The sequence below is a fragment of the Capsella rubella genome, unplaced genomic scaffold (assembly GCF_000375325.1).
Source record: "Capsella rubella cultivar Monte Gargano unplaced genomic scaffold, Caprub1_0 scaffold_8, whole genome shotgun sequence".
NCBI lineage: Eukaryota > Viridiplantae > Streptophyta > Magnoliopsida > Brassicales > Brassicaceae > Capsella > Capsella rubella.
The window spans coordinates 2,383,933-2,410,908 of NW_006238916.1; the positions used below are offsets into that span (position 1 = coordinate 2,383,933).

Here is a 26,976-nt window from a genome sequence, read left to right on the forward strand (position 1 = left end):
GCGCAAAAGTTCTTAAATTGATATGTGTGAGTAGTCTCTTAATTGGGATTTAGGTTGTTTAGTAGGAGATTCAATGATTCTTGATCTTTGAGTTCTTCAATTTACATGTTCTCAATGCTAGAATAGGAATGAACCCAAACGACTATAGTTAATGCCAGAGCAATTAGCTCAATACAGTTACAATAGATGGGGTGCAGAGTTTAATCGTAACATATACTATATATCATGAAGTATAAGAATAGGACATGCAATAGTATCTCCACACACACTCACATGACTCTGAACAAGAAGTAGAATTTAAAGAGAACGGTTGAAAACGGCTAGAAACGATATGAAACTTGCAGCGCAAGAAAAATATACAAAGACATATTCGGGTTTTTAGTTTCTAACTGAAATTAAATCGATTAAAACTAAACTAAGATAAATTTTATGAACTAAGAAGAAGATATCTTTAGTAGAGTTTTGTATTCTATTCATATTTAATGAAAAATGTAGTAATTTGTTGAAGGCATAAGTTATTTTTGTCTTAAATAAGGAGATAGTTAATATTTATAATAAATACATTTCTATGTTAACGTTTAAACAAAAATAAAATTTAAATTGACTAGCCTATATGTTTTACCTTCATTTATAATAAAACGTTGATTAAAAAGGAACTCATATGTAACATAAGTAAAATCATATATAAATATGATACTGTTTACTTTTAAAAACTACACAACAAAACTCAAAACATTGGCAAAATCAATTTCAACAACCTTGTTTGAAATATTACCAAACTTCCTAAAAAAACATGAAGACAATTTTCATGTTTTCAACTCTTCTGATTCTTATTTTATCATGTAAGTTTAATATATGTTAGTGTCGTTACTATGTAAATTTGTTTTAATTCTCTTGAAATATTGATTTTTTAAAGTAATATGAATTCTGAAAAAATATAGGTGCATCAAATATCAAGGCAAAATATGATTATGAAGAGGAAGATCATTCTTTGTATTCAGCAGCAAGCCCTCAAATTAATTTTAAATTAGATGAACTTCCACCAGATGAACATATTGAAGTTATGGCTGCTGAAAACATAATTGGCTTTTGTCATGAATGTGCATATCATTGTATGAGACGAAGACGGAGACTTGGTGAATGTCGATCATTTGTTTGTCATTGCACTATAGGAGGTTGGAGTCCTTGACTGTAATTTTTCCAAATACTTACATACAATAAAATAAAGAAAACTAAATTTTTATAATTGAAGATTTCTTTTCTTATTAAATTTATACTATATATCATATTCACAAACCAAAAATTACAATGGTATATATACAACAAAGTTTATTTATGCATTGAATATTTTATTTTTGGAAAGTTGTATGTATAAATAAACTTTGTTGTTGATGTTATGAATAATTATATAATTGCACAGATGCCCATTATCGGCCTATTAGAAACTAAACTACTTGGTCCATAGCCTAAACCTTAATCTTGTATTCATATATTCTAGTATCTAACCCGTTGTACACCGCATGACTATGTTTTTACTTTTATTTTTAGGTAATAATATAAATTACAAATAAATAAGATTCTATGTGGAAGCTCCTTTGGTCGAGTGGTGTTGAGTAAGGGTTTCGTAATGCTTTTACACCAGGAGGTTTGGGGTTCGAACCCAAATAGCGTGATTTATTAATATATCTGCAGATTTATTAATATATCTGCAGATTAATAGAGACAAGTTTACATGAGATCTCCAGTGATGCGCAATTAGAGCCATTCGCCGTGATTCTAGCTATTGAAGAAGAAGATGGTGTCCAAGATCAGCATGAAGAAATAGGCGTTCAAGATCAGCAAAGAAGTGTTGTCAATAGTGAATGTAATAGGGTCGGAAGGAATTATCCATGGTAGATTATCTTTGTAACAATTCTCACAGTTTGCAATAATTAATAAATCTAAAGACGATAAAAAAAAGATTATATAAATATATTGGAGAGAGATTTGATTTATTAGAGAGAGATTTTTATTACAAAATGTACTTCAAAAATGTATAGATAGATACACATACCTGTAATTTATTTGCTTGATGTATATACAAATAATTATTTTTATTTTGAATTTAATCAAATTAAAATTAGTTTTGGTGAAAGTAAACATCAATTACGATTAGTGTTGAAGAAAACGTTAGGCGGTATCTAGATGTTAACCTAACGCCTAGCGCCTAGAACACTAATCGGAGCCTAAACGATTTTAGGCGGTTTAGGCGTTTGTAAAATAAAACATTATATATATGATATTATAGATAAAATTTATGTAAATGTACGTGTTAGAAAAATAAAATTAATAAATCGTAAACAAATTTCAGATAATAACAGTTATTTAATTTCTATCAATAACATATGAACGTTTAAATTATATATATAGGTGACCAAAAAAAAAAAAAAATTATATATATGGAGGTAAAATTTTGTTTTTTGAATATATGCAGATCAAAATTACAAATATACAACTACATAACTTTAGGCAGTCTAGGCGATAATAAAAATACAACCTACGTAACTTTAGGCGGTCTAGGCGGTCGTCGTAAGAAGACAAAACTTTCACCTTTCCTTAGCGGCTTAGCCAATCGCATTTAGATGATGTTTGTGTGAAAGTCATGCAAAACACACAAAAGGAATCAAAACAAACTTAAAGCTTGATTGGCTTTGTAAAATTATAAGGTGATATCACCAAAAACGGGCTAATTAGTTGGCTGGCAGTCTCAGTATCTCCTTTGTTGTTCTTAACCTGAAGTATGGCATATCCTTAACCTGAAGTATGGCATATCTTAACCAATCATGTTCAGAATTAGTATTACTTCTTGTTTAATACAGATTAGGATATGTTTTCTGACTATTTCTTTCAATTTCAGATGTAGCACTGACATGGATTCAAAAACAAATGAAGACCCTGATATTTCTTATTACCTGGGAAAATTGTAGCCTCAGTCATCAACTATAAAAATCTATGTATTTAAGCATAAACATCCCGCAGTTTTACCTAGGAAATTGCAAAAGACGAGTGTCTGTACATCTCTAAATACATAACACAAAATTACATAGCATAGTGGTTGCTTTTAGTTGCGGTTGATCATAAATAACAGGGAAAAAATAAACTTGTGACTGAGTATCATAGTACAAATTGAAGAAGATGGTATCAACTCAGTAGAAAACTATGAGACACTATGATGCGGACATCGATTATCCTGTCCAACCCGCTGAACTAGTTCATGCACCAGATCTTGTACCACACCCTGTACCAGTCGTCCCAAAAGGTCCCATGAAACGTTCAAAGTCTAAACAGCTTAGAAAGAGATTCAACTTAGCTGTACAAGACATTGTGAGCTCACTAAAGCTGAACTACGTCAACTGGTTTGTACCACCTTTACTCCATCACGACGGATATGATCCCATCGCCGAGGAAGAGCTTGCTGAAACATTCACCCAAATGAGTCTTGACCATACCATTTCCCCATGTATGAATTCTCCTTTGACAGGCCAAGAAACCTCTAGAATCCAAGAGAAGACAATGGAGTTACAAGAGACGAGCAAAACAAGCTTCACCTTCGAGAGTGATCGAGAGAGTGAAGATCAAGAACAAGACATCAAGGACTTGGAAGAGCTTCAACAGACTGATCAAGCTACCCAAGAGAAACTCCAAGAAGCCATCTACTTCAAGAAACCAACAAACAAACGGACACCTAACAAGACTCCTGAAGTAGTACAAGACGTAGTTCAGAGAACATCTATTGGGCCTAGATCGCAACCAGGTAAGTTCTATTCAATATTTTTGATATTTGCAGGTCCATTAAGCCCCAACAACGGCTAGAAGACGTGCTCATCACGAGGTTCTAAGTTTGCTTTAGTATGTTACTTATTTTCTTTCCAAAACAATGGATTTATCTTTGTAGTTTTATTTGTTTCCTTTGTTGCATTTTTACATTTATTTCGGCCTTAGGGCTAGCTGAAGAACTCTTATAAATTCCCTTTATAGCAGTTGTACGAGTTTTTTACCCTTGATTATCAATAAAGAACCAAACTTTCTTCACTTCTTCTCTTTAAGTGTTCTTAAGAGAATAAGCTTGTTCTTGTCTTGTGTGTGTGACTCCACAAGGCTAAGATCGTGTACTATATCAGAGACCATTCATATCTCTGTGGTGTACTTCAATCCGCCAGCACTTCCCCTTCACTCGATCCCACACGAGAGAAGCGACCGCCATCGTGTCAGATCTACATCAGCGACCATCTTTCCTTCCCTTCACAAGAGAGAAGCGACTGCCATCTTTTGAAGCCATCATTTCTATCCTAATACAAGCTCACCACCGAGTCTTGTATCACAACTAGAAGGGTTTGGCGAAAGGATAGGTCGTTTGGAGCAGCCTCAGCCTAGAGCTAAAGCTGAACCAGTCCAGGCTCGAAGGAATGTCTGTGAAGAGGAAGATGACTCCCTTGACCTGGATGACGACGATAATCCACCACCTGATCCATTAACGCGTCAACATCAGTGGAGAGAAGATCCCTTGATGAGGAACCGTACTTGAGAGATGGACACCCGTGAACAAAACCGAGATGTTAAACTAACACCTCCTACTTTTGCAGGAAAATCAAATCTAGAGGTTTACATGGAATGGGAGAAAAGGATGGAATAGATATTCCAATGTTATGGATATGAAGAACCCCAAAAGGTAGTCTCAGCATCAGCTCAACTCACCGACAACGCCTTATCTTGGTGGGATAAGGCAGTGGCCTAGAGGAGGTGACAAAGATTTGCTCCCATTAACAATTGGGGAGACATGAAGTACCTCTTGAGATTGAGGTATGTTCCTGATCACTATCATCGAGACTTACAAAAACGTTTTAGAATATTGTCTCAGGGAACAAGGACCGTGGACGAGTATTTTGAAGAGTTTGAGAAGCTCATGAACTCCTTGGAGTTAGAAGAATCAATCGAGTCATTGATGGCTCGATTCATTGACGGGTTGCAAGAGCGTATAGCCCAAAAAGTGGAGACGTCCAACTATAGCAGCCTACATGAACTACTTCACAAGGTTGTACAAGTGGAGCAACAAATTAAGCGTAAGGTGTCTCAGAGCAATCAAAGCAGAAGTAGTACACTTTGGAATACAAGTAACAACCAAGGCATGGACAAAGGCAAGGCTATAGACAACGATTCTCAATTCAAGAATAAGTCTATTGAAGCGCCTAAGATCGCCAAGCCTGAACCAGGTAAGCTTCCTAGCACTAGTCAATCTCTAACCCGTGATATTACTTGTTTTAAGTGTCGAGGTAGGGACGAGCTAGATGAGAACCTGAATTATTAAGAGGAAGATGTAGAGTATTCTGATGTAGGAGAACTCCTTCTGATCCGACGTATGTTGAGCGTGTATGTCAACCCCGAGGAGAAAATATCTTTCACACTCGGTGCACAATCAATAACAAGGTATGTACTTTGGTTATTGATGGAGGTTCTTGCACTAATAATAGTAGCAAGTATATGCTAGACATGTTAGGTCTTCAAAAGAGAAAGCATCCGAGACCATACAAACTTAGATGGCTGAACGATGATGCTGAGCTAAAGATTGCTAAACAAGTTACTGTATCATTCAACGTTGGAAAGTACCAAGACCAAGTTGTTTGTGACATAGTTCCAATGAAAGCCGGACAACTTCTCCTTGAAAGACCATGGCAGTTCGATCGAGCTACCAATCATGATGGTCGTACAAACCACTACTCTTTCACCCACAATGACCGTAAGTTTAACCTTGCCCCACTAAGTCCATCAGAAGTTCACGAATTTTAAAAACACATGAACAAAGAGGTCGAGGTAAGAACTTCTAGCATTTACTTAAGTTCTAGTCAAATTTGTAAAACCATGAGTGCCCATGGCACCGTGGTACTAATGGTTTTCAAAGAATGTTTAAGTACAGGTTTAGGTGAACTTGAACTACCTACTGACGTACGAGCTGTACTAGATCAGTACATTGACGTTTTTCCAGAGGGGATTCCACCAGGACTAACCCCTATTCGTGGTATCGAACATCAGATCGATTTTGTACCAGGTTCTGCTCTACCTAACAAACCACCTTACCGAATGAATCTAGAGGAGTCTAAGGAGCTAGAAAAGTAAGTGCGCGACTTGATGGACAAAGGGTACCTCAGAGAGAGCCTCAGCCCGTGTGTTGTACCAGTTCTGTTGGTACCGAAGAAGGATGTTACATGGAGGATGTGTGTGGACTGTAGAGCGATCAACAATATCACCATCAAGTACCGACATCCTATTCCGAGGCTAGACGACATGTTGGACGAGCTAAAGGGTGCAATCATCTTCTCTAAACTTGACTTACGGAGCGGCTATCACCAAGTCCGAATGAGGGAAGGCGACGAGTGGAAAACTGCCTTCAAGCCCAAGCAAGGTCTTTATGAGTGGGTCGTTATGCTATTCGGGCTAACCAATGCACCAAGCACCTTCATGCAATTGATGAACCAGGTTTTAAGGTTATTTATTGGTAAATTTGTTGTTGTCTACTTTGATGACGTACTTATTTACAGTAAATGCTATTCTGATCACACTAAACACTTAGAGTTAATTTTGAAAACACTTCAAAAGGAAGCCCTTTATGCGAACCTAAAGAAATGCTCATTTTATACTGAAAAGTGTGTGTTCTTAGGTTTTGTAGTGAGTAAAAATGGCCTACAGGTAGATGAAGAAAAGATCAAGGCGATCCGCGAATGGCTTACTCCAACATCCATTGGACATGTCCGTAGTTTTCATGGACTAGCAAGCTTCTAAAGGAGGTTTATCGGAGACTTCAGCACAGTGGATGCACCAATGATTGCTGTAATCAAGAAAAATGTACCATTCTCAAGAACAGTCATTCAACACGCTGAAAGAGAGGCTCACACAAGCACCAGTTTTAGCACTTCCAGATTTTGAAGTTATGTTTGAAGTGGAGTGTGATGCATCAGGTTTGGAAATTAAAGCTGTACTACATCAGAGGAAGAGAACAGTAGCATTTTTCAGTGAAAAACTAAGTGGAGCAGCATTGAATTACCCGACCTACGACAAAGAGCTTTATGCCTTAGTACGAGCACTTGAGACATGGCAACATTACGTGTTGTCCAAGGAATTCATCATTCACACCGACCATGAAATTCTGAAGCATCTCAAGGGTCAGACTTCACTTAAGAGGAGACATGCAAAGTGGTTGGAGTTCATTGAGACATTCCCATATGTGATCAAGTACAAGAAGAGAAAGGAGAACGTGATAGCTGATGCATTATCGAGGAGACATGCCCTTATAGCTACAATGGAGGCTAAAGTAATGGGTTTTAAGCACATCAAGGAGTTGTACAAGGATGATCCAGAATTATCAAGCATTCTACTTGTAAGATGGGTTCTTGTTCAAAGATAAGCGGTTGTGCATCCCTTAAGGCTCAATGCGAGAGTTGATACTCACCGAAGCACATTGTGGAGGGTTGATGGGTCACTTTGGTATAGACAACACCTTGGCCATGGTCATGGATCATTTCTTTTGGCCCCATCTCAAGAAAGACGTGGAGAGATTTTGTTCTTGATGCATTGTTTGCCACAAGGCAAAATCCAGGTTACATCCTCATGGTCTATATTTACCATTACATATTCCTAATGCCCCTTGGGTAGATATTTCTATGTATTTTGTCTTAATTTTCCCTAGATTAGACACAAAGATTGAATCTTTGTCGTCGTGGACCTGTTCTCCAAGATGACACACTTCATCCCGTGTGACAAGACCAATGACGCCACTCAAACCGCGGATTTATTCTTCAAGGAAGTGGTGTTCTTCAAAGAAGTGGTGCGCCTCCATGGGATCCTGAGGACCATAGTCTCTCATCGTGACACCAAATTCTTGAGTCACTTTTGGAAGACACTTTGGAGAAAGTTAGGTACCAAACTTCTATTTTCTACAACTTGTCATCCTCAAACAGATGGTCAAACCAAAGTGGTAAACCGAACTCTCTCAACTTTACTTAGAGCCACTCTTGGTAGGAATATGGCTACATGGCTTGATTGCATTCCTTTTATTTAGTTTGCTTATAATCGTGTCGTTCACTCGGCTATAAAACTATCTCCCTTCGAGACAGTCTATGGCATTAACCCTTTCTCTCCCATAGATTTAGCACCTTTACCTCAGATAGAACAGGCTTGTCAAGATGGATTAAGAAGAGGAAAAAATCATCAAGAAGTTGCATGAAAAAGCCCAAGGCAACTTAAAGAAGAAGGCCATCGACAACAAACGCAAAGCTGATCGAGGAAGAAAGGAAGTGTTATTTGAAGCAGAAGATTGCGTCTGGTTACATATGAGGCCTGAGAGATTTCCAACACAAAGAACATCCAAGCTATCACCAAGAGGCGACGGTCCATTTAGGATCCTGTGAACATAAGCCTGTGAACATTCGTAAACATTTATAACCGACACAAGCCATTAACAAGTGAATAAAACCTGAGTTATAGGAATTTGATAATAGGAGCAAAACATACAGAGAAATTGGAAAAAAAAACTTAAGTGTAGCACTAAACATATTTTATCGAAGCAAGTCATAGCAAAATGAATGATCCGACACAAGGAAACTGAGACCTTAATAAACATAAGAACAAAAACAGAGAACATACCTTAATGTAAAAAAAAAGTATTGAAAAAATGACACTTGAAGTATTTTTGAGGATCTCTAGTTTCTCTCTCTTTCAACAATTCAAGATAAAGATTGATGACCTATAATTTTAACATAATCAAAAAGATAACATAAGGAGTCTGAAAGAAATTTTTTAGATAAAACATATGTGAACTAGATCGGTTTAACGAGCATACCAAAGAACCACCTCGTCGTTAAGCCATCTCATCGGCATTAAGCATTGTAAAGTTCCTCCACTAATATCAATTTTCGAGTTCCTATGCGAAACCAAAACCTTCATTCTAAAAATACAACACAAACTAGTTAATAAACCCCTGTATAAGTCAATCAATCACATGAACATAACACACTAGAGCTTCTGAATCACACCTCTTTCTCCGAGAGAAGGCACTTTTGACTTCAGCTAACTCTTCCTCTTTGAACGGTTTAAAAGGTTCCTAAACAAATTACAATAACAATGTCCCTTCATCAACTCAAAAGAACTCTGATCAGTACAAATAAATAATAATGGAAGCAAGAACAGTATACATAAATTCACCTCAATAGAGAGTCGTAGCAATGATGATGCTTTGAAGTTGTTGTACCCATTTGTATAACTACGAATACACAAAGTAGAATAATATCCTTCTTCTCCAGCCAAAATTCTACTATCAACTCGACGAGATCTCAATGCGGAACGATCTCTACGTTTTGGTTTCATTTTTGATACTGAAGCACGAACTAAATAACTCGAATCTAAGAGATCCTCTGCAGCGAGTGTGATATTCTCGTCCGACGGAGACTTTAGTAACCGGCTTGTCTAAGGACAATCGGAGTTTCTTCAAATTGGTGTGGTTGCGATTCGTCGTCGTTGTTGTAGCAGCCATCAGAGATTGAGACATTAGCCACTAATAGCTCAATCGGTAAAGATTTCTAGCAAAAACTCAGAGGTCGCCGATTCAAATAGCGATTGGAACGAAATTATATAACATGTTTTGGTTTCGGGTTTGAAAGGATGTATCGGTGTCGGCCCAATCTTTGATTATTCAAAAAAAAAAAGAAGACCAAACGTTTTGGTTTGAGAAAAAAATAAATAAAAATTGATAGCTTTTACTTGTGGGGCCACTGTCGCTTTGAATGAAACGATGCAAAAAAAATTTGTGTCTAATCTTCTCGAAAGAAAGAAGCGACTGAGTAAAATTTGTGTTGAGTCTTTTTGACACTTGTTAGCTTTTTGCATTGTTTTGTGTTTAGATCAAAGGGCACAAATGGCTCAAGTGATTTGAGCAATGGAATGAACAAGAAAACCGAATGAGAAATTCACTACCATCTATGTAGGCATGACCATGGTTACGGTTAATGCGGTTACGGTAAATTAACCATCGGTTAACGGTTATAATTTTCTTTAACCATAACTTTAAACATTATATATACGGTTATGGTTATATACGGTTACGGTTATTTGATGATTATTATAATATTAATATTGGAGATAAAATCTTATGAAATACTATTTATTTTACAAGTAAAAAATATATGTGATTTCAAATATTTATAGTGAATTAGTAAATCTGGGTATTGGATCGAAACTGAGAATCTCAACATCGAATACACACAGAAATAAGAATAATAATAGACTAATAGTTTAGTATGAAATATTTTGATTACTTACGAGTTCAACTTGTTGTGTTGCTTTTAATAAGGTAAAAAATTTATCCAAACATGTGATGTGTCTTTTCATTGTATACAGTTCTAATATAATTTATTTTAAGGATTTAAATATGCGGTTAACCAAGCGTTTAACTGTACGGTTAACCGGCGGTTTATTACGGTTAGTATATTTTTTAACCGTAACTAATTTACTTATACGGTTAACGGTTACGATTTTTAACCGTTTTATACGGGTATGGTCCAGTTACGGCTGATAAACGGTCTAGTTACGGTTAGAAATACGGTTAATGTTAGCTTTTGGTCATGCCTACATCTATGTTTTCATCTTTGTTTGCTACTTTAGATGGTTGAGTTCACATCATCATCAGCTTTATAATCTGTTAGACTATTACATGAAGATATTGCATGATAGAGATAGTTTTGGGTGTGAAAGAAGCGGAGAAGTTCTTTGAAGGCATTCACAAAACCATTGGGACACATATATGTATATATTAACATTTTTACAGCATTTTTTGAAAAAAAAACTTTGGAGTTGGAAGTTATTTACAAGGCTATGCCATTAGCATTAATTATTTAGTTAAATTTTTAAAAACTAATAATAATCATTTTTAACAAAATCCCTAAAATCTCTCCCTAATAAATATAATATCATTTCTTATTTTCCATATTTTTTCAAATATTTCTCCAAAATCTTTATATGCTCTTATTTGTTTTTAATTTATTTTATTACATAAAACATATGGATGATAAAAGTACAAAAAAATTATAGATAAGATTATAACAATCCAACTACGAATAACGGGACTATAAACATGGGTTTAATTTTTTGGGAATATATGACGGGACGGGTTGTAAGACGAGAATGGTTGTTAACTACATATAAAGTTTAAAATATTTAAAATATTTTAATACTTTTTAAAAGTTTCAGTGTTATTAATATTTTAGCTTTAAACGAAGTTTATACTAAAATATTATTGACTTTGCCCTTTTTTTAGACATGTATTTATTTATTTGGTGATTATATGACATGACGGAGTATAACACGGGAAATGTTTTAATATGCTTCCATCAGATTATATGACGAGACGAGTTGTAAGAAGGACCATGTTTAAGTAGATATTATAATATTATTAAACTCACAGTTCAATACGGGTTATTTTACTATTTTTTTAACAACACTGAGATAAAACATGTATAATTAAACTGCAAGTTACATCAAATTAAAATATTTACTGCAACTCAAGTTCGATAACTCATGTTACCAATCGGACCTTAGTAAAGTTTGATATTATGCAATCTTGATAATTATTAAATAAACTCCAACAAAATCTATCGATTTTTAAAAACATGAATTACAAATTAAAATCTAGTGGCTTATATTAACCAAGTACACAAGATTTGAGAAACTTGCAAAGGTTTCATCTTCAAAGAACTTTGCAGTGCCGAGGCCGTTGTCGAGAAGATACAAAAGCATGGATTCATCTTGAAGCCTTGTATACACAATCTAGTACTATTTCTCTATATCTAGATAAGAAACCAAGATACGGTCAATGAACTTCTGAGCAAGTTAGCTGAACCGTTTCATCTCACATCTAGTTACAGACTGTTGGTATATACATGGCTATATCGAATATTACCGCACTTACGACGTTTCTGATTAACAAAGCAAGAATCAGATTAAGGAGCTGGCACATGCATCAACATGGCCAAAGGCTTACCTGATAATGGGAAAGACTTGCCTTATAACAGGATGCTGCTTAAACAGAGCAATTGTTAAATACTGCATTGAAAAAATCAGCTTATGAGAAGCAAAGAGATCTTCTGTCAGATGCTCGTATTGATTTCTATAGATCATGTTAAAAATGGAGCGAAGCACAGTAATTAATAAACATTGATGAATCCTGATTCAACAGCATAATACAAGTCTAGCATTTACCAATAGACTATGTGCACTAAGTAGAGTCTTAAATCAAACTCTCATGTGAAGAAACCATTTATAGACATATATCATAACAAACTAAACTTCTTTGAAGAATGATCTTATTACTTTGTTACCGGACGAACGATAAACACTGTCTTTGAAAGACAAGAAGCAACAGAGACTGTATCATCACAGTTTAGCAAAACGAGGCTTTCTTTTCATCATCTGAGCAGAAACAGCCTCATTGAGATCATCTGATATAAGCATAGCCGAGTTCCAAGTTGCTACGTAGTCAAGACCTTGTTCTACACTCACCTCTCTGCTCCTTAATAACACTGCCTTTGTCCCTGTCACTGCTAGTGGAGACTTTGCTGCTATTCCTGTAAACATCGATAAAACTCCGATTTTCACAACTCCAAAAAACCAATCATCATAGAATCAAAACTGAAACAAATCAAGCATAGAGTCAGCAGATTACAACTCCAAAACCAATCATCTCAGAATCAAAATTGAAACAAATCAAGCATAGAATCAGCAAATTACAACTCCAAAACCAATAATCTTCAGAATCATAATTGAAATAAATCAAACATAGAATCAGCAGATTCAAACATAATTCTCATTCCCTAAATCATCTCAGAATCAAATTCGAACAAAATTGAGCATTGAATCAGCAGATTTCAGCAATTGATTTGAACCAAAAATGCATAAATTGAAGAACATAAGATTCAAAAACATGATTCGCATTCCCTAAATCATCTCAGAATCAAAATTCCAACAAAAATTGTACAAATCCTGAGAAAATTAGGTTAATTACCTTCAGCAATCATGGTGACACCATTATCAAGCTCCGATTTAGATCCAAAAACCCGAGAAACCAAACCAAGCTCCTTCGCTTCACCACCTGAGAATCTCCGAGCAGTTAAAGCCAATTCCATAGCGTTCGCATACCCAACAATACTCGGCAACCTCTGAAGCGTACCAAGATCCGCGACAATCGCTAAATCAACCTCTTTAATCGAGAAAAAAGCATCCTCAGAGCAATACCTAATATCACAAGCCGTAACGAGATCAACACCACCACCGATACACGCGCCGTGTACAGCGGCGATCACAGGTTTCCGGCAGATCTCGATCGCCGTTATCGCAGCTTGCATCGACTTGATCTTACGCCGTAAGAGCTCGCTCGAGCGTGCTCTGTCGTTACCTGAGGAGGATTGAGCCGAGATTGAAGAGAGGGAAGTGAGATCTATGCCGGAACAGAAGTGTTTTCCGGCGCCGGAGATGATAATGACGGAGACGTCTGGGTTTTGGTCGAGTGATGATAGAGCTTTTGGGAGTTCGATGAAGGAATCGAGGGATAAGGCGTTGAGGTGTGATGGTCTGTTGAGGATGAGGTGAAATACAGAGGAATCAGTGTTCTTGCGTACGATTTCTAGGGTTTTGTATGACTCCATAGCTACCAGTTTCGAAATTGAGTTGATGATGATAAGCTTGATAAGGTATGGGACTATGGAGGAGATAGAGATGATTGTGAAAGTTTGAAATGAAGCTTTGAATCACGAAGGGTATAAATGTACTTTGCCCGAAGTCATCCTTTCAAAATCGCTAATGTCATGGGAGATCGGTTCAGTATCGGTTCGGTATTTTTGGTATACGGATCATTCGGTTCTTGAGAGTACTGTATTATATAGGAAAAAAGATGGTTGGCTACACCAACTATAGAAAAATACATGGTCACACATGCCAAATATCATATTGTATATTTAGCTACACGAACTAGATGTATTGCATGGTCACATGCATCAACTATACAACGTCATGTAGTCAACTGATTCTGGCGTTGACCGGTGTACCAGAATTTTATGTCTATAGTCAGAGCCATCTCTAAATGTTTTAAGGCCACAATCTTAAAAAATTAAAAGGCTGAATAATGCTTGTTCAGTGCATCGAACCAGGATGGGTAACTATTGCTTGCACCACTTAAACGACTAGACTAAAGACATATTTTGGAAAAGAGGGCCGAATTTTGTTTATAATATTGAGGGCCACAATCTAATGCTTCATGAGCCTGGTCCATGGACCGGCTCTGTCTATAGTGTTGACTACATGGCGTTGTAAAATTGATGCATGTGACCATGCAATACATCTAATTCGTATAGTTGAGTGTACAATATGATACTTGGCATATATGGCCATGTATTCCTCTATAGTTGGTGTAGCCAGCCATCTTTTTCCTATTATATATTTGGTTTTTTTATTTTATTTTATTTATATTGCTTTACGATATAGTTCGGTTTTAGATCTTGAACGGGAAACTAATCTAACATCGAATTATATTCAGTTATTTCTGTTTTCGGTTTTGACTGGAAAGTTTTGAATATTTTGTGATATGTCAGTTATTTCAGATATTTTGGTGTTTTTTGAATATTTTTGATTTGGTTTTAATTCGTGTATTTGGGTATTTTATATTATTTGGTATTTTGCTTTGAATATACGAGGTTTTCTTAATGTTTTCAGATATTTTTTCAGTTTTTCTATCTAAAAAAACTAATAACTTTAGGTATATAATTGTATTTTTAGATATTTCAGATATATATTCGGTTCTTAATTTGGTTTCGGTTTGATTTTAGTTCGGTACGTTTTGGTTTCGGATTTTGAATATAAGATCCATTTGGTTTTTAATCATTTTCGGTTTGGTTATTTTGCCTAAGAATAATCATTACCTTGGTCCTTGGAAAATATCATTACAGAACCAAAATCAATTTAATCGAGAGGAATCAAAATTGACGTACTAACTGAATGGATAAAGAACTTAAAACTTAAATTGAATCATATTGAATATATTCCGAAAATATTCAGAAAATATATGAAAACCAGAAATTATATGAATAAGTGAACTGAAGAATCTGAATATAATTAAAAAAGAATACTCGAATAATTGAACTGAAAATATCTGAAAATACTTGAAAGTTCCAAATTTCTTTGAAAATGTCTCAAAATATACGGATTTTTCCGGTTAGAATTGAAACAAGAAGAATACCAAAAACTTTCCGGTTCTAATATGGCTTTGTTCGAGATCTAAACCGAAAGAAACCAAACTTAAACCAAATTCTAAACATTAAAAAAACTCCGAATATCTACAAAATTCAAAAAAAATCCAAAAACCGAATACCAAAATATTCAAGAGGAAGAAAAAAATATTATTGATCTGAAGAAGAATCAGGAGTTGAAAGAAAAGAAAAATGTATACAAAAATGTCATAGTTGTGCATATTATCTATATATATAAAGTTAGCTTTTTCTCTCTTCTCCTTAAGCCACATCATCATCCACCTCATTTTATTATTTAATTTTTAAAATTAATTATACCATTTTATCATTTAATTTTAAGATTTAAACCTATGTAAATAAGTTTTTCAAAAAGGAATATGAAATTTTTTTTTTATATTATACATTAGAAAACTAAAAAGATGATTTGTTTAAAAGTTAATTTTTTTTACTAATTATCGATTATACTAAGAAATATATAAATGATAGATTATAGTTTTTAGTGAATGTTTAAAATATATACACATATATATATATATATGATTATATTTACACAATGTAAACCAAAATATAATGGGATTTAACAGGAATATAAAAGAAAGTAAGAAATTTTGAGAATATAAATCGATCTAATTTATGTCTCACAAAATTTTCTAACATAAATTAGATAGGTCGGACCGAAACATCAATTCTCATTTTTTTAAAATGTATAAAAACGTGAAAATAAAAATAATATTTCTTTAAAGGTTTCCAATATAAATTTAACTAATTTTTTCCAATACAACACGTATGTTAAACTAATAAACAAAATAAAAAATTAACTACATTTCATAAAAATTGAAAATTAAAATAAAAAAACATTATTAAATGAAATAAACTAAATATAAAGTAAATTGTACTAATATGTTAAATTTAAAAATTGTTCCATATGAGAAACAAAAAAAATATATATAACATAAAATCAGAAACAAATATATAATAGTATAAAAATGATCATTACGAGATATAATTACAACAAATCCAAAAAAGAAAAACATAAAAAAAAAAAAAAATTATGACAATATATAAAAAGATAATGTAAACAATTTAAAATACAACAATCCGCCCGAAACCAACAAATCATGTTCAAATTTCATGCTAACATATAAAAGGCCCAAAATATTAACATCTAGATCTATATTTGGTAGAAACTCTAATAGCACACGTTTCTTAATGATTTTTCACCGCACTTCCGTTTACGCCTACATTTTGACTTATACTATACACACTTAATTTCTCAACAACTAATGAAGCTAAAACTCAATAGTTTTTCTATACAAACACAATCAAAATTTTAAAAAATTAAAGTATGGTATAGTGAAAAAAATAAGTAGAAAATAAAATACAAACCAATTACTCATAAACAACATAATAAACTCTCGCGCGTAGCGCGGGCAACCGACTAGTATAATATATAGAAGATCATGGACCAATAAAACATATGGCCACACTCTTTCATTAAAAAAACAAAAATAATACATTGCGGATCTAATTTTTCTATAATATAATTGAACCATACCTGCTGAACGGTTGTCCTCCAGCACAATGATAACCCCAACCAACTTTTTTATTTTTATTTTCTATGACAAAATAGTTTTTTAAACATAACCAACTTAGTAACAATTTATAAAAAACTTTACTATTGAAATCACAAAAATATATATATAAAAGTTATTAATAATAACAATAAGCATGGGCTGTCTTGATTTTGACGCTCTTTTGATCTTACGAAAAATCCCATATGACACATTTTTTTATATTGTTACAATATACTATAAAGTTTTTTTTATCTATATAAAATAATGAAATGAATCGTCCCAAAACAAAAATAATAAAAAGTTGAAGCTGATGAAAAGTATAGTTTGACGACCCCTCCACATCTCCCCAACTTGGTACTTAGCTTTGCACACACCACATGCTCTCTCTCTCTCTCTCTCTTTCTCTCTCATTTTTCTCTATCTCCTCTTCTCTCACAACAAAAATGGAAGCTTTACTCTATTGAACAACAAGATCCTTCTCTAATTCTCTAATTTACAGGTAACCCATCTTTTTAATCTTTTGTATGTTTTCTTGCAAATCTTATAGACCCATAATGTAATTTTTTGGTATTTTATTTTACTTAGCTTAAGAATGGGTTGTGAAATGAAATGATAAAATTACAATAAATGGTGAGACAATCTATTGTATCCATTTGCGGCTGAGATTTTGCTTGCTACTTTATTCTTTTCCCCTCTCTCTTTTTTTCACTACCTACAAAACAAAACAAAATAGCTATCACAATCATGGTGAGTTAAAACCCTAATAGCCCTTTTCTTGGTTACAAGGTGCTCTTTTTACATTAGTCCTATAGATCTCATTCCCAAAATACAAAAAATTTGTGTAAAGAACAAAACTTTACTGTGTTTTGGTTCATGATCTCATATGGGTTTGGTGAAAAGTAGATAACTTTGGTGAGTTTGAAGTATATATGGTAGACCAAAAACGTTTATTTGGAATGTTAATATATTAAAGGGATGATTTTGACAGCTGAGTAGTTAAAATTTTAGTATCTGTAAACATCTTTTGATAGTGAAATGGTGAAAGAAGGGTCCCTACAATCTTGAAGTGTTTTTTGCCCCCACAATCCAATGAATGTGAATTATTGGTGAGCAAAGAAAAAAGGTTGTGATGATAATAGAATTTTAGAGGGTATCTTATTTTGTTGGTGTTGTTATAAATGTGGATGTGTTTGGTACTTTTGGTAGCTTTACTCAAAACTTTAGAAGAAAGGAAATAACTTCTGCTTCTTCTTGGGATCCATAAGTTTTGTTTGAGGTATGTTTATGGTGTCTGGTTTTGTCCTTTTTGTCTCTGTAAATAACAGAGGAAGATAAATGAGGAAGTTCTCCTAGGTTGAAGTTAGTTGATTTGCTTTTAGATCAGTATGGTTCTGTAGTTAAATTAGTGGAAGACTAGGAGCATTTTAAAGATTAGTGTTTTCTCCCTAAAATCTCTCCTTTGTTTCTCAAGAAAGTATGAGATATGTAGAGATTTGAGCAAAAAAAGTTTAGAGAACTCATGAGGTTTTCACTAAGACACCTTAATCTGTAACCTTCCTTTGTTACTTGAGGAGTCATTTTTGTTATTTACATTTTCTTCTCCTTGCTCTGGTTTAAGGTTGAACTTGAGTTATCATCTTTTGGTTTCTAGCAGAGTGAAGAAATAGACTGAAGTATTATGTTCTGTATTGTCATTAGTATCTATATATGCTCTTGCATACATAAGTAGCTGTCTTACAAGAATTCATTTTGCTTCTCCATATATTTGGCAATTCAGAGTTAAGGTCTCGTCTTTACAATCTTGCATACATAAGTAGCTGTCTTACAACGTTTTGGTCTTTCCCTGTTATACTTTTATTAAGTTTCTTGTTAGTAAAAAGTCTAACTTTATGCGGTTTCTGGATGCCTTTTTCCTGCATTTTCTAGTTAGTTTTCTTATAAATTTTTGGTTATTTCTGATTTAGGTGGTCAGTGTCTGATGGAGTGTAATGCAAAGCCATCGATGCAATGGGAATGGGAAAATTTAATATCTTTTGGTGGTTCATCAGGTGAACTTCCTAGAAAGCTAAAACAAATGGAGTGGGAGATTGATGGGTTTGATTGCACCTCTCTGTATTCTTCAAGCTTTGCTGCAGTAGCTTATGGTGGTGGTGGTAGTTCAGGTTCTGATATAGCTCATGCTTTCTCTAAAAGTTCGAAGTCGACTTCCCTTAGCTCTTCATCAGCTGAAGTGAGAACATACAATTTTACATCAGAAGCTGGTGAAAGTCTTCCAGGAGAATTGGGCAGCAGTGAAGAGTTTGCGAAAGGAATCAATACTTCTCCAAGTCTTGAACTTTCTTTTGGCTCTGGTGATCCGGTGCTCGGTTTAAAGCTTGGTAAGCGAACGTACTTTGAAGACTTTTGGGAAGTGGAAAATTCAAAAGGTTTAGCACTACCAGTGAGCCTCGCGTCATCTTCTGTTTCTCCGGTGAAGAAATCAAAACCCATTCCTCAGAAGTTACAAACTCCTCATTGCCAAGTTGAAGGCTGTAACATTGATCTCTCATCAGCTAAAGACTATCATCGGAAACACCGGATTTGTGAAAACCATTCAAAGTTCCCCAAAGTCGTCGTGAGTGGCGTAGAGCGTCGGTTCTGCCAACAATGTAGCAGGTAAAAGCTAGTCTATCTCAAGAGAGAAAGTGGTTTAATCAGTTATCAAAAGCGTTAATGATATCATAACTTTTTATGTTTTTTTTTTGGTATCCAAAGGTTCCACTGTCTCTCTGAGTTTGATGAAAAGAAACGTAGCTGTCGCCGACGTCTCTCAGATCACAATGCAAGACGTCGCAAGCCAAACCCTGGGAGGACATATGGTATATACAACAATCACTTATTTGATTATTTCTTATACTTGCATTTACTCTGAAATTGGCTATAATTCAGTTATAGCATTAGTTATTTTCCTAGATAAATTTTATTTCATGTAGTTGGTTCACTACAATCTCATTGATAAAGAATTAGAGATGCTTTTGTCATTTCTGTGTATGCAGATGGGAAACCACAGGTGGATTTTGTATGGAACAGATTTGCACTTATCCATCCAAGAAGTGAGGAAAATTTTCTGTGGCCAAGTTCGAAGCCCGTACAATCAAGAGGGTTAATACCGCAACCTACAAAGACCGAGACTTCAAATAAGCAGTTCACCGAGCACTGTGGTTTTGGATTGTTGGACCCCAAAACCAAAACCTCAAGAGCTGAGTTATTCAGTAAAGGTTTGTGATCTCTTGAGTTTCAAATACATGAGGTCATCTGTTTGTATTCATAATCTTGATGATTCTTTGTGTTAAACGGATTTTTCAGAAAAGGTCACAATCTCTTCACACATGGGTGCTTCTCAAGATCTTGATGGTGCTCTCTCTCTTCTGTCAAATTCAACATCATGGCCAGTTTCCTCTGACCAACCGAGACGTTTTTCCCTTGATCACCATCCTTCAAGCAACCTCCAACCCCCGGCTCACCGGTCTGCGACTCAACTCAATTCAGTGTCCAGCTATTGGCAGCCGAATCCACCAGCAGTTGATGGCACAACCACTCAGCATAGAAATGGTGTAGGCCAGTTTAACGAGAACTACTTCAGCTTGAACGAGTTCTATAACTAATATGTGAACGCCTTTTAAGTCCTAATAAGATATTTTATGTTAAGGATCAGGCAAGCTAGTGTTAAGTTAAGATTGGTGCTGTGAAACTTGCAAGACACTAAATCCTCTTCTCTTCTGTTTTGTTCAATATTTTCATTGGCTAGATCATCTTAAGACAAGCTTTCACAATCGTCTTAACTCTTAAGATTATGATGGTGCAGTAACTACGAAATCGATCAAAAACTATAAATAGTCTTAGGTGCAACTTCTCTGTTGTCGCTAAGGAAATAAATAATAGTTTTGGATATTCGGTTAGGTTTCAGTATGGTGTTTTTGGTTTTTGGAACGTTCGGATATTGAGAATATTATCCATTCGACTTGTTTGGAACTTTGGTTCAGTCTCGGTTCGGTTCTTTTTGATTTCGGATATTGAAAAAGAAACCGACGTAAAACCGAATTATTTTTGAATATATTTTTTTGGTTCGGTTCTAACCGAAAATTTTGAATATTTTGTGATATTTCATGTATTTTTTGGATATTCCCGGTGTTTTCGAATATTATTTAGATATTTTAGTTAGGATATTTGGATATTTTGGATTTTTTTCGGATTTTGGGTTTGATTATTTGGATATTTTTATTTTTTAAGATTTTCGGTCTAAACATACCTAATATTTTGAAATATAAAATTGTATTTTAAATATTTTGGTTATCTATTCAGTTCTAGATTGGTTTCAATTTGGTACGATTCAGTTTCAGATACTTTCGAATCCTGAATAAAATATACATTCGGTTTTTAGTTATTTTTCGGTTCGATTTCGTTTTCTCCAATTCCAATATAGTTTCGGTTTGGCGTATTCGGTTTTTTCGCTCAAAACTAATAAATTCACTCCTTTTTAAATTTTGTAAATAACTCAAAATTAAATTCCTTTTTTTTAGAATAGGGAGTTTTCCTTTTAGATTTAGGAAAATTTCTTATTAATTTGTATGCACATATTTAACAGATGGTTTCTGTTTTCTCCCCAACTCAAACATCAACGTTTCAGAATTAGAGGGTTCTGTCGTTGTTCTGATTCACAACGCACCACCGCGAGAGAGAGAGACAGATCGTAAATCTTTTTCCAGGTAAAATCTAAAAGGTGGTTTTGTCTTTTGTGTTTTGTCTTTGCTTAATTTGTGTTTTGTCTTTGCGTAATTTGTGTTTCTGTATATGCATATTTAACAGTTTCGTAATTGCTTTTAATTTTATTTTTTGGCTTGATTGATATGATAGTAATGGCCGTGAAGGAACTTGTGGGAAATTTAGGTTTTTTCTTTGTAAAAGCTGAATTTTTGTCTATTTGGTATTATAAGATTATTCATCGAGTTGATTCACTAGTAGCCTAGTTTTAACTTGCCTCAATGTTTTGGTTTCAGGTTGTGCAAGAAGTAAACATGTCAGTTCTTATAATGACAAGCCTTGGTGATATAGTAATTGACCTTTACTCAAATAAATGCCCTTTAACCTGCAAGAACTTCCTCAAACTTTGCAAGTAAGTGTCTCTCTTTACCATATCTATGTTCTCCACAAAGGTTTTAACTTTCTTATGTGGGTTTCACTTTCAGGATCAAATACTACAATGGGTGTCTATTTCACACTGTACAAAAGGATTTCACAGCACAGACAGGTGATCCTACTGGAACTGGAGCTGGTGGAGACTCAATCTACAAGTTAGATGCTTTTACTTTTAACTTTTCATATGGACTAGTTTGTATATATTTTGATCATTCTTAACCATCTTGTGGTTGCTATGTTGGATTTTACAGGTTTCTATATGGTGAGCATGCTCGTTTTTTCGGCGATGAGATTCATCTTGATTTGAATCATTCAAAGACTGGTACTGTTGCAATGGCTAGTGGTGGAGAAAATCTCAATGCTTCTCAGGTATAAAGATAAATCCTTTTGATTTGAATTACTAAGTTTATGGTATAGTCATCAATATGTCCTCATGTGAAACTTTATCTACTCTGTCTTTTACAGTTCTATTTCACACTTCGTGATGATTTGGAGTATCTTGATGGGAAACACACTGTAAGTTAACAAAATTATTGTATTGATCTTGCAGATTCTTTCTTTTGAATATATATGTTAACCCGTTAAATGCTATTTCAGGTTTTTGGGAAGATTGCTGAAGGGTTTGATACTTTGACTAGGATAAACGAAGCTTATGTTGATGCAAAGAACAGACCTTATAAAAATATTAGAATCAAACAGACATATATGCTTGAAGATCCTTTTGAGGATCCCCCAAAGCTAGCTGAGATGATACTAAATGCTTCTCCAGAAGGAAAACCGAAGGAAGAGGTTGAAGATGACGTTCGACTTGAGGATGATTGGGTTCCAATGGATGAAGAACTTGGTGTGAAGGAACTGGAGGAAGTTATGCGCGAAAAGGAAGCTCATTCTAGTGCTGTTGTACTTGAAAGTGTAAGTATCACTGTTTCATTTGGCTTGTAGCTTTGTCGATGTTGTTATATCAAATCATTTTTGTAACTGTTGACTGTGTATTGCTATTGCTATTGCAGATTGGAGATATCCCTGAGGCTGAGGTAAAACCTCCTGACAATGTTCTGTTCATCCGCAATCTGAATCCTGTGACTGAGGTATGTGCTTGATGTATTATAATTAGTTACAAAGCCTTCCTCTCTTTGTGACATATTGTTCTTACTTTTATTGTCTCTCTTACAGGATGAGGACCTCCATACTATTTTCTCACGCTTTGGAACCGTTATATCGTAAGTTATAGTTACTTGATTCTTTGTGCGTTTTAGAAACTTAAATTACTGCAATTGTATTGATAATTCATGTATTATATTGGCAGTGCTGATGTAATCCGGGTTGTCGAGACAGGTGACAGTAAGTGCTATGCTTTTGTAGGTGAGTAAAACTCTCTGTTATGTTTTCTGAAAATCTTGATTTCTTCTGTATGGTGTTTTTGTGTTAACTAAGAGTTTTTGTTTCTGTTGTAGAGTTTGGAAACAAGGAGGCATGCGAGGAAGCGTATGAGAAGGTAAATGTTAGCTGGCTGAAAAATATGTATAGAAGTTTGTGAAATGAATTACTTTGGGATTTAACTAAACTGTTGATTTTTTCAGATGGACAATACTCTGATCGATGATAGACGAATACGTGTGGATTTCAGTCAGAGTGTGTTCAAACTTTGGCCACAGCTCCGGCAGAAACACTCCCAAAAGGTCGAAGATCGAAACAAGCAGCATGGAGGAGGTGAAGGCTATGATATGGTATTTGAGGGTGATGAGAGGGAGAGGAGGAAGAAGATTCATAGGAGAAGGTCTCATGGTAATAAGGAAGGCAAAAGACGCCACATAGATGAAGTTGATGATGGTAGAAGACGCAGAGAGAGAGAAGAAAGAGACAGTAGGGAAGGTGAAGATGAAGAAGACAGAAGAAGAAGAAGAAGAAGAAGCCGTGAAGAGATGAGAGATGGAGATAGGGGTGAAGAGAGACTAAAGTTACAGAGACGATGATCATGGGAGTTATAAAGAGAGGAAAAGAGAGAGAGAGAGAGAGAGACAATGGACATGAAAGAAGAGATAGGTGAAAGGGTTTGATAGGGTTTTAGGTGGGTTTTGTATTAGTGAAGTGACTTCAAGTTTTTTAGGAGAGACATGTAGATATGTATCTTCCCCCTGAGTTTTTGACTAAGTCATGGTTTAAACTTTAAATTGTTTCCCTATTAAGTTGTGAGCCCCAATGAGCCATCATTGTATAAAGAGATTTATAATAAAAACAAATCAGAACTATGCGGCAATAGCTCAGAACCTTCGTTAATGGGCCGCCATCTCAAATTCCAAATAAGGATATAAAGACTTGTGGTTGAGAGAATTGCTTCTTCGTCAACCATGTATAGGACACATGTAAGGCTGCGTTATACGCGTGGCTTGTTCGTGGTGAAGAGTGCAGCGCCGAAGAAGTGCCCACAACAATTCAAACTCCATATTTATTTTACAGAAAAAAATAAACGTGACAGAAACAAAATTAACCAAAACAGAAATGAAGATTATTATCGGGAGATTTGCACAACTAACTTTTTAAGATACTCTTTTTTACAAGTACATTTTTTATGTGTACATTTTCAAAAATACCCTCTTCAATATATAAAATAACTAAGTTATCCTCATTTATTATAACCCATGATGAAGAAATAAATATTCTTTCCAATAAGAATAATATTCCTTCCGAAAAATTTTCCGCCAAAAAATTCCGACAAAAATTTTTCCCGCCAAAAAATTCCGACAAAAAAATTTCCCGCCAAAAATTTTCCGACAAAAAATTTTCCGCAATTCCTTAAAAAAACCTTGTAAATATTTATAAATCCTTTAAACACCCTTGTAAATCTTTTAAAAGTCATCCAAAACCTTTCAAAACTTGAGTAAACCTTTTAAAACCATTGTAAATCATTTTATAACATTTATAAACACTTGTAAATCCCTTTAAACCCCTTATAACTGTGATATATCATTTAATAAAAACTTTTGTAAACTTCTAAAACCCTTTAAAACCCCTTGTAAATCATTAAAAACCATTTTAGAGAATTTGCAATACCTTTAAAAACTTTTGTAAACCCTTCAAAAAACCTTTGTAAACTTCTAAAACCCTTTAAAACTTCTTCTAAATTCTTTAAAACTATTTTTAAATCTTTGTATGCCTTTAAATACACTTTTAAATCCTTTTAAAAACACTTGTAAATCCTTTTAAAAAACCTTTATAAATCCTTGTAAATTTTTAAATTCCTTTAAAAATCCTTGTAAATCCTTTTAAAACTGTTATAAACTTATAAAAAATTTGAAAAACCATTGTAAATCATTTAAAAACCATTTAAAAACCTTTGTAGGCTTCTAAAACCCTTTAAAAACCATTACAAATCTTTTAAAAACCATTTAAAAACTCTTGTAAATCCCTTTAAAAACCCTTTAAAAAAATTTGGTGGAAAATTTTTGAAAAAAAAAAATTTTTTGCGGGAAAATTTTTGCGGAATTGTTTTTGGCGGGAAATTTTTCTCGGAAACTTTTTTGGCGGGAAATTTTTGGGGAGAAAATTTTTGGATGGAATATTCCTTCCTTTGGGAAAGAATATTCTTTTAAATAGGGGTAAAATGACCATTAAACTATAAACTTGTCTTTGAAATTAAGAATTTTATTTATCTTCGTGACAAGTTTAGTGTCAGAAGCATTAGATATATTCTTAAAATCTGCACCGATAAACTTACGAAATATACAAGGGGTACAAAATTTTTATTTTTTATGTAGGTTTGTCGGTTTCTGTTTGGCTCTCTTTCAAAGATAATCAATTTCGATACACTCGTATATGGATTTATTCGGAAAAAAAAATGAAGGTTGCACTTGTATTGTATCCTTTGCAAGGTGGTGTACAATGTTAGTTGCACTAGAAGAACCTCACGCACATACACAAATGAAAATTGCATTTTTTTAAGATTAGTGCATATGAGTTCAATTCTCATTGCAAACTAAGTCATTCCTTATCTATACTATTAATTGGGAAGTACAACTTGAAGCCAAACAGACCCAATTTTTTTAAAAAAAATTTCATAAAATATATTTCAGTTGCCAAACAAAACTAATGACAGCAAAAAAGTTTTAATAAATAAATAAATAATAAAAAATAGAAACTACCTATATTTATGGATCATACTAATTTTGTTGCCAAAAAAGTGGAAAATTAAATTCGAAAATCTCCATGTATATAACATATTTAACATGTTGAGATATTTTTAAACAATAATTTAATATTTAATAAAATCTAATCTATAGTATTTTTTATTTGGTTTAATGATTTTATTCAAGTGTTTATGTTATTTGTATTTTGTATAACTCTTATGATATGATATATATTTATTTTGCGTTACAAAAATCATCATATATATTTTTTTGTTTTATATTGATGTTTTAGGAAAAATAAAAGAAAAATAAATATGTTATATATTTTACAATAGCATAAAATATGGAGAAATATTCAACAAAATTGATATTATCTTTAAAAAATTTAAAAATGACAAAGTCTTAAATAAATAATTAAAATGTTTAATTAAAAAAAAATCTTTAAAAAATCAATAATATTTTTTTTCAAAAATCAATCGAATAAATATTTTGTTTCACATACAATCTCTTATTTTCAAAATCTTCATATTGAAAATGTTTTTCGAAAATATAGCAAAAAAGATATTTATATATTTCCTTGAAATATAATTAAAAAACTCGCCCCCTGGTCAGGTCCTGCTAACAAAAATAAAATCATCAAATAAACATTTTTTATTATTAACATCAATTTAATAATATATTAACTCCCCAATTTTGCTGGATATTAACTAATATGCAATTAGCATTTAATAGTTTTAAGTAAGTTTAGGAAATCATATCACACGATTATTATATTTTCCATATAAT

General features: G+C 33.8%; 3 protein-coding genes and 1 pseudogene across 8 annotated transcripts; 3 read left to right on the forward strand and 1 right to left on the reverse strand.

Annotated features, from left to right (window-relative positions):
- The first annotated feature begins 4,816 nt into the window (after positions 1-4,816).
- Positions 4,817-7,598, forward strand: LOC111830383 (annotated as a pseudogene).
- A 4,047-nt stretch (positions 7,599-11,645) lies between these two features.
- LOC17875768 (delta(3,5)-Delta(2,4)-dienoyl-CoA isomerase, peroxisomal) lies at positions 11,646-13,782 on the reverse strand. Of its 3 annotated transcripts, XR_002832628.1 has the most exons (4): positions 13,082-13,782; positions 12,391-12,644; positions 12,062-12,123; positions 11,646-11,867 (listed from the first exon to the last, which is right to left on the reverse strand). XR_002832628.1 is itself a non-coding variant. In XM_006280785.2 (2 exons), the coding sequence occupies exons 1-2, from the start codon at positions 13,719-13,721 to the stop codon at positions 12,454-12,456; spliced, it is 831 nt and encodes a 276-aa protein (XP_006280847.2). In that variant the 5' UTR covers positions 13,722-13,782; the 3' UTR covers positions 12,207-12,453. The 3 variants fall into 3 exon arrangements, 1 of the variants encoding a protein (XP_006280847.2); XR_002832627.1 differs by having other exon boundaries at positions 11,646-12,123; XM_006280785.2 differs by lacking the exons at positions 11,646-11,867; positions 12,062-12,123 and having other exon boundaries at positions 12,207-12,644.
- A 3,486-nt stretch (positions 13,783-17,268) lies between these two features.
- On the forward strand, positions 17,269-20,682 carry LOC17874764 (squamosa promoter-binding-like protein 2). 3 transcript variants are annotated; one of them, XM_023783756.1, is made up of 5 exons: positions 17,269-17,390; positions 18,856-19,546; positions 19,646-19,749; positions 19,927-20,148; positions 20,237-20,682. In XM_023783756.1, the coding sequence occupies exons 2-5, from the start codon at positions 18,870-18,872 to the stop codon at positions 20,533-20,535; spliced, it is 1,302 nt and encodes a 433-aa protein (XP_023639524.1). In that variant the 5' UTR covers positions 17,269-17,390; positions 18,856-18,869; the 3' UTR covers positions 20,536-20,682. The 3 variants fall into 3 exon arrangements, with proteins under 3 accessions (XP_023639524.1, XP_023639532.1, XP_023639529.1); XM_023783764.1 differs by having other exon boundaries at positions 18,940-19,546; XM_023783761.1 differs by lacking the exon at positions 17,269-17,390 and adding an exon at positions 18,018-18,167.
- Positions 20,683-21,500: 818 nt separating this feature from the next.
- On the forward strand, positions 21,501-24,315 carry LOC17875178 (peptidyl-prolyl cis-trans isomerase CYP59). Of its 2 annotated transcripts, none has more exons than XM_006280437.2 (11): positions 21,501-21,636; positions 21,928-22,043; positions 22,117-22,221; positions 22,318-22,435; positions 22,532-22,582; positions 22,664-22,978; positions 23,077-23,154; positions 23,240-23,286; positions 23,373-23,428; positions 23,521-23,561; positions 23,647-24,315. In XM_006280437.2, exons 2-11 carry the CDS (start codon positions 21,946-21,948, stop codon positions 24,037-24,039), a joined length of 1,302 nt encoding a protein of 433 aa, XP_006280499.1. In that variant the 5' UTR covers positions 21,501-21,636; positions 21,928-21,945; the 3' UTR covers positions 24,040-24,315. The 2 variants fall into 2 exon arrangements, with proteins under 2 accessions (XP_006280499.1, XP_023642917.1); XM_023787149.1 differs by lacking the exon at positions 21,501-21,636 and adding an exon at positions 21,760-21,817.
- The last annotated feature ends 2,661 nt before the right edge of the window (positions 24,316-26,976 follow it).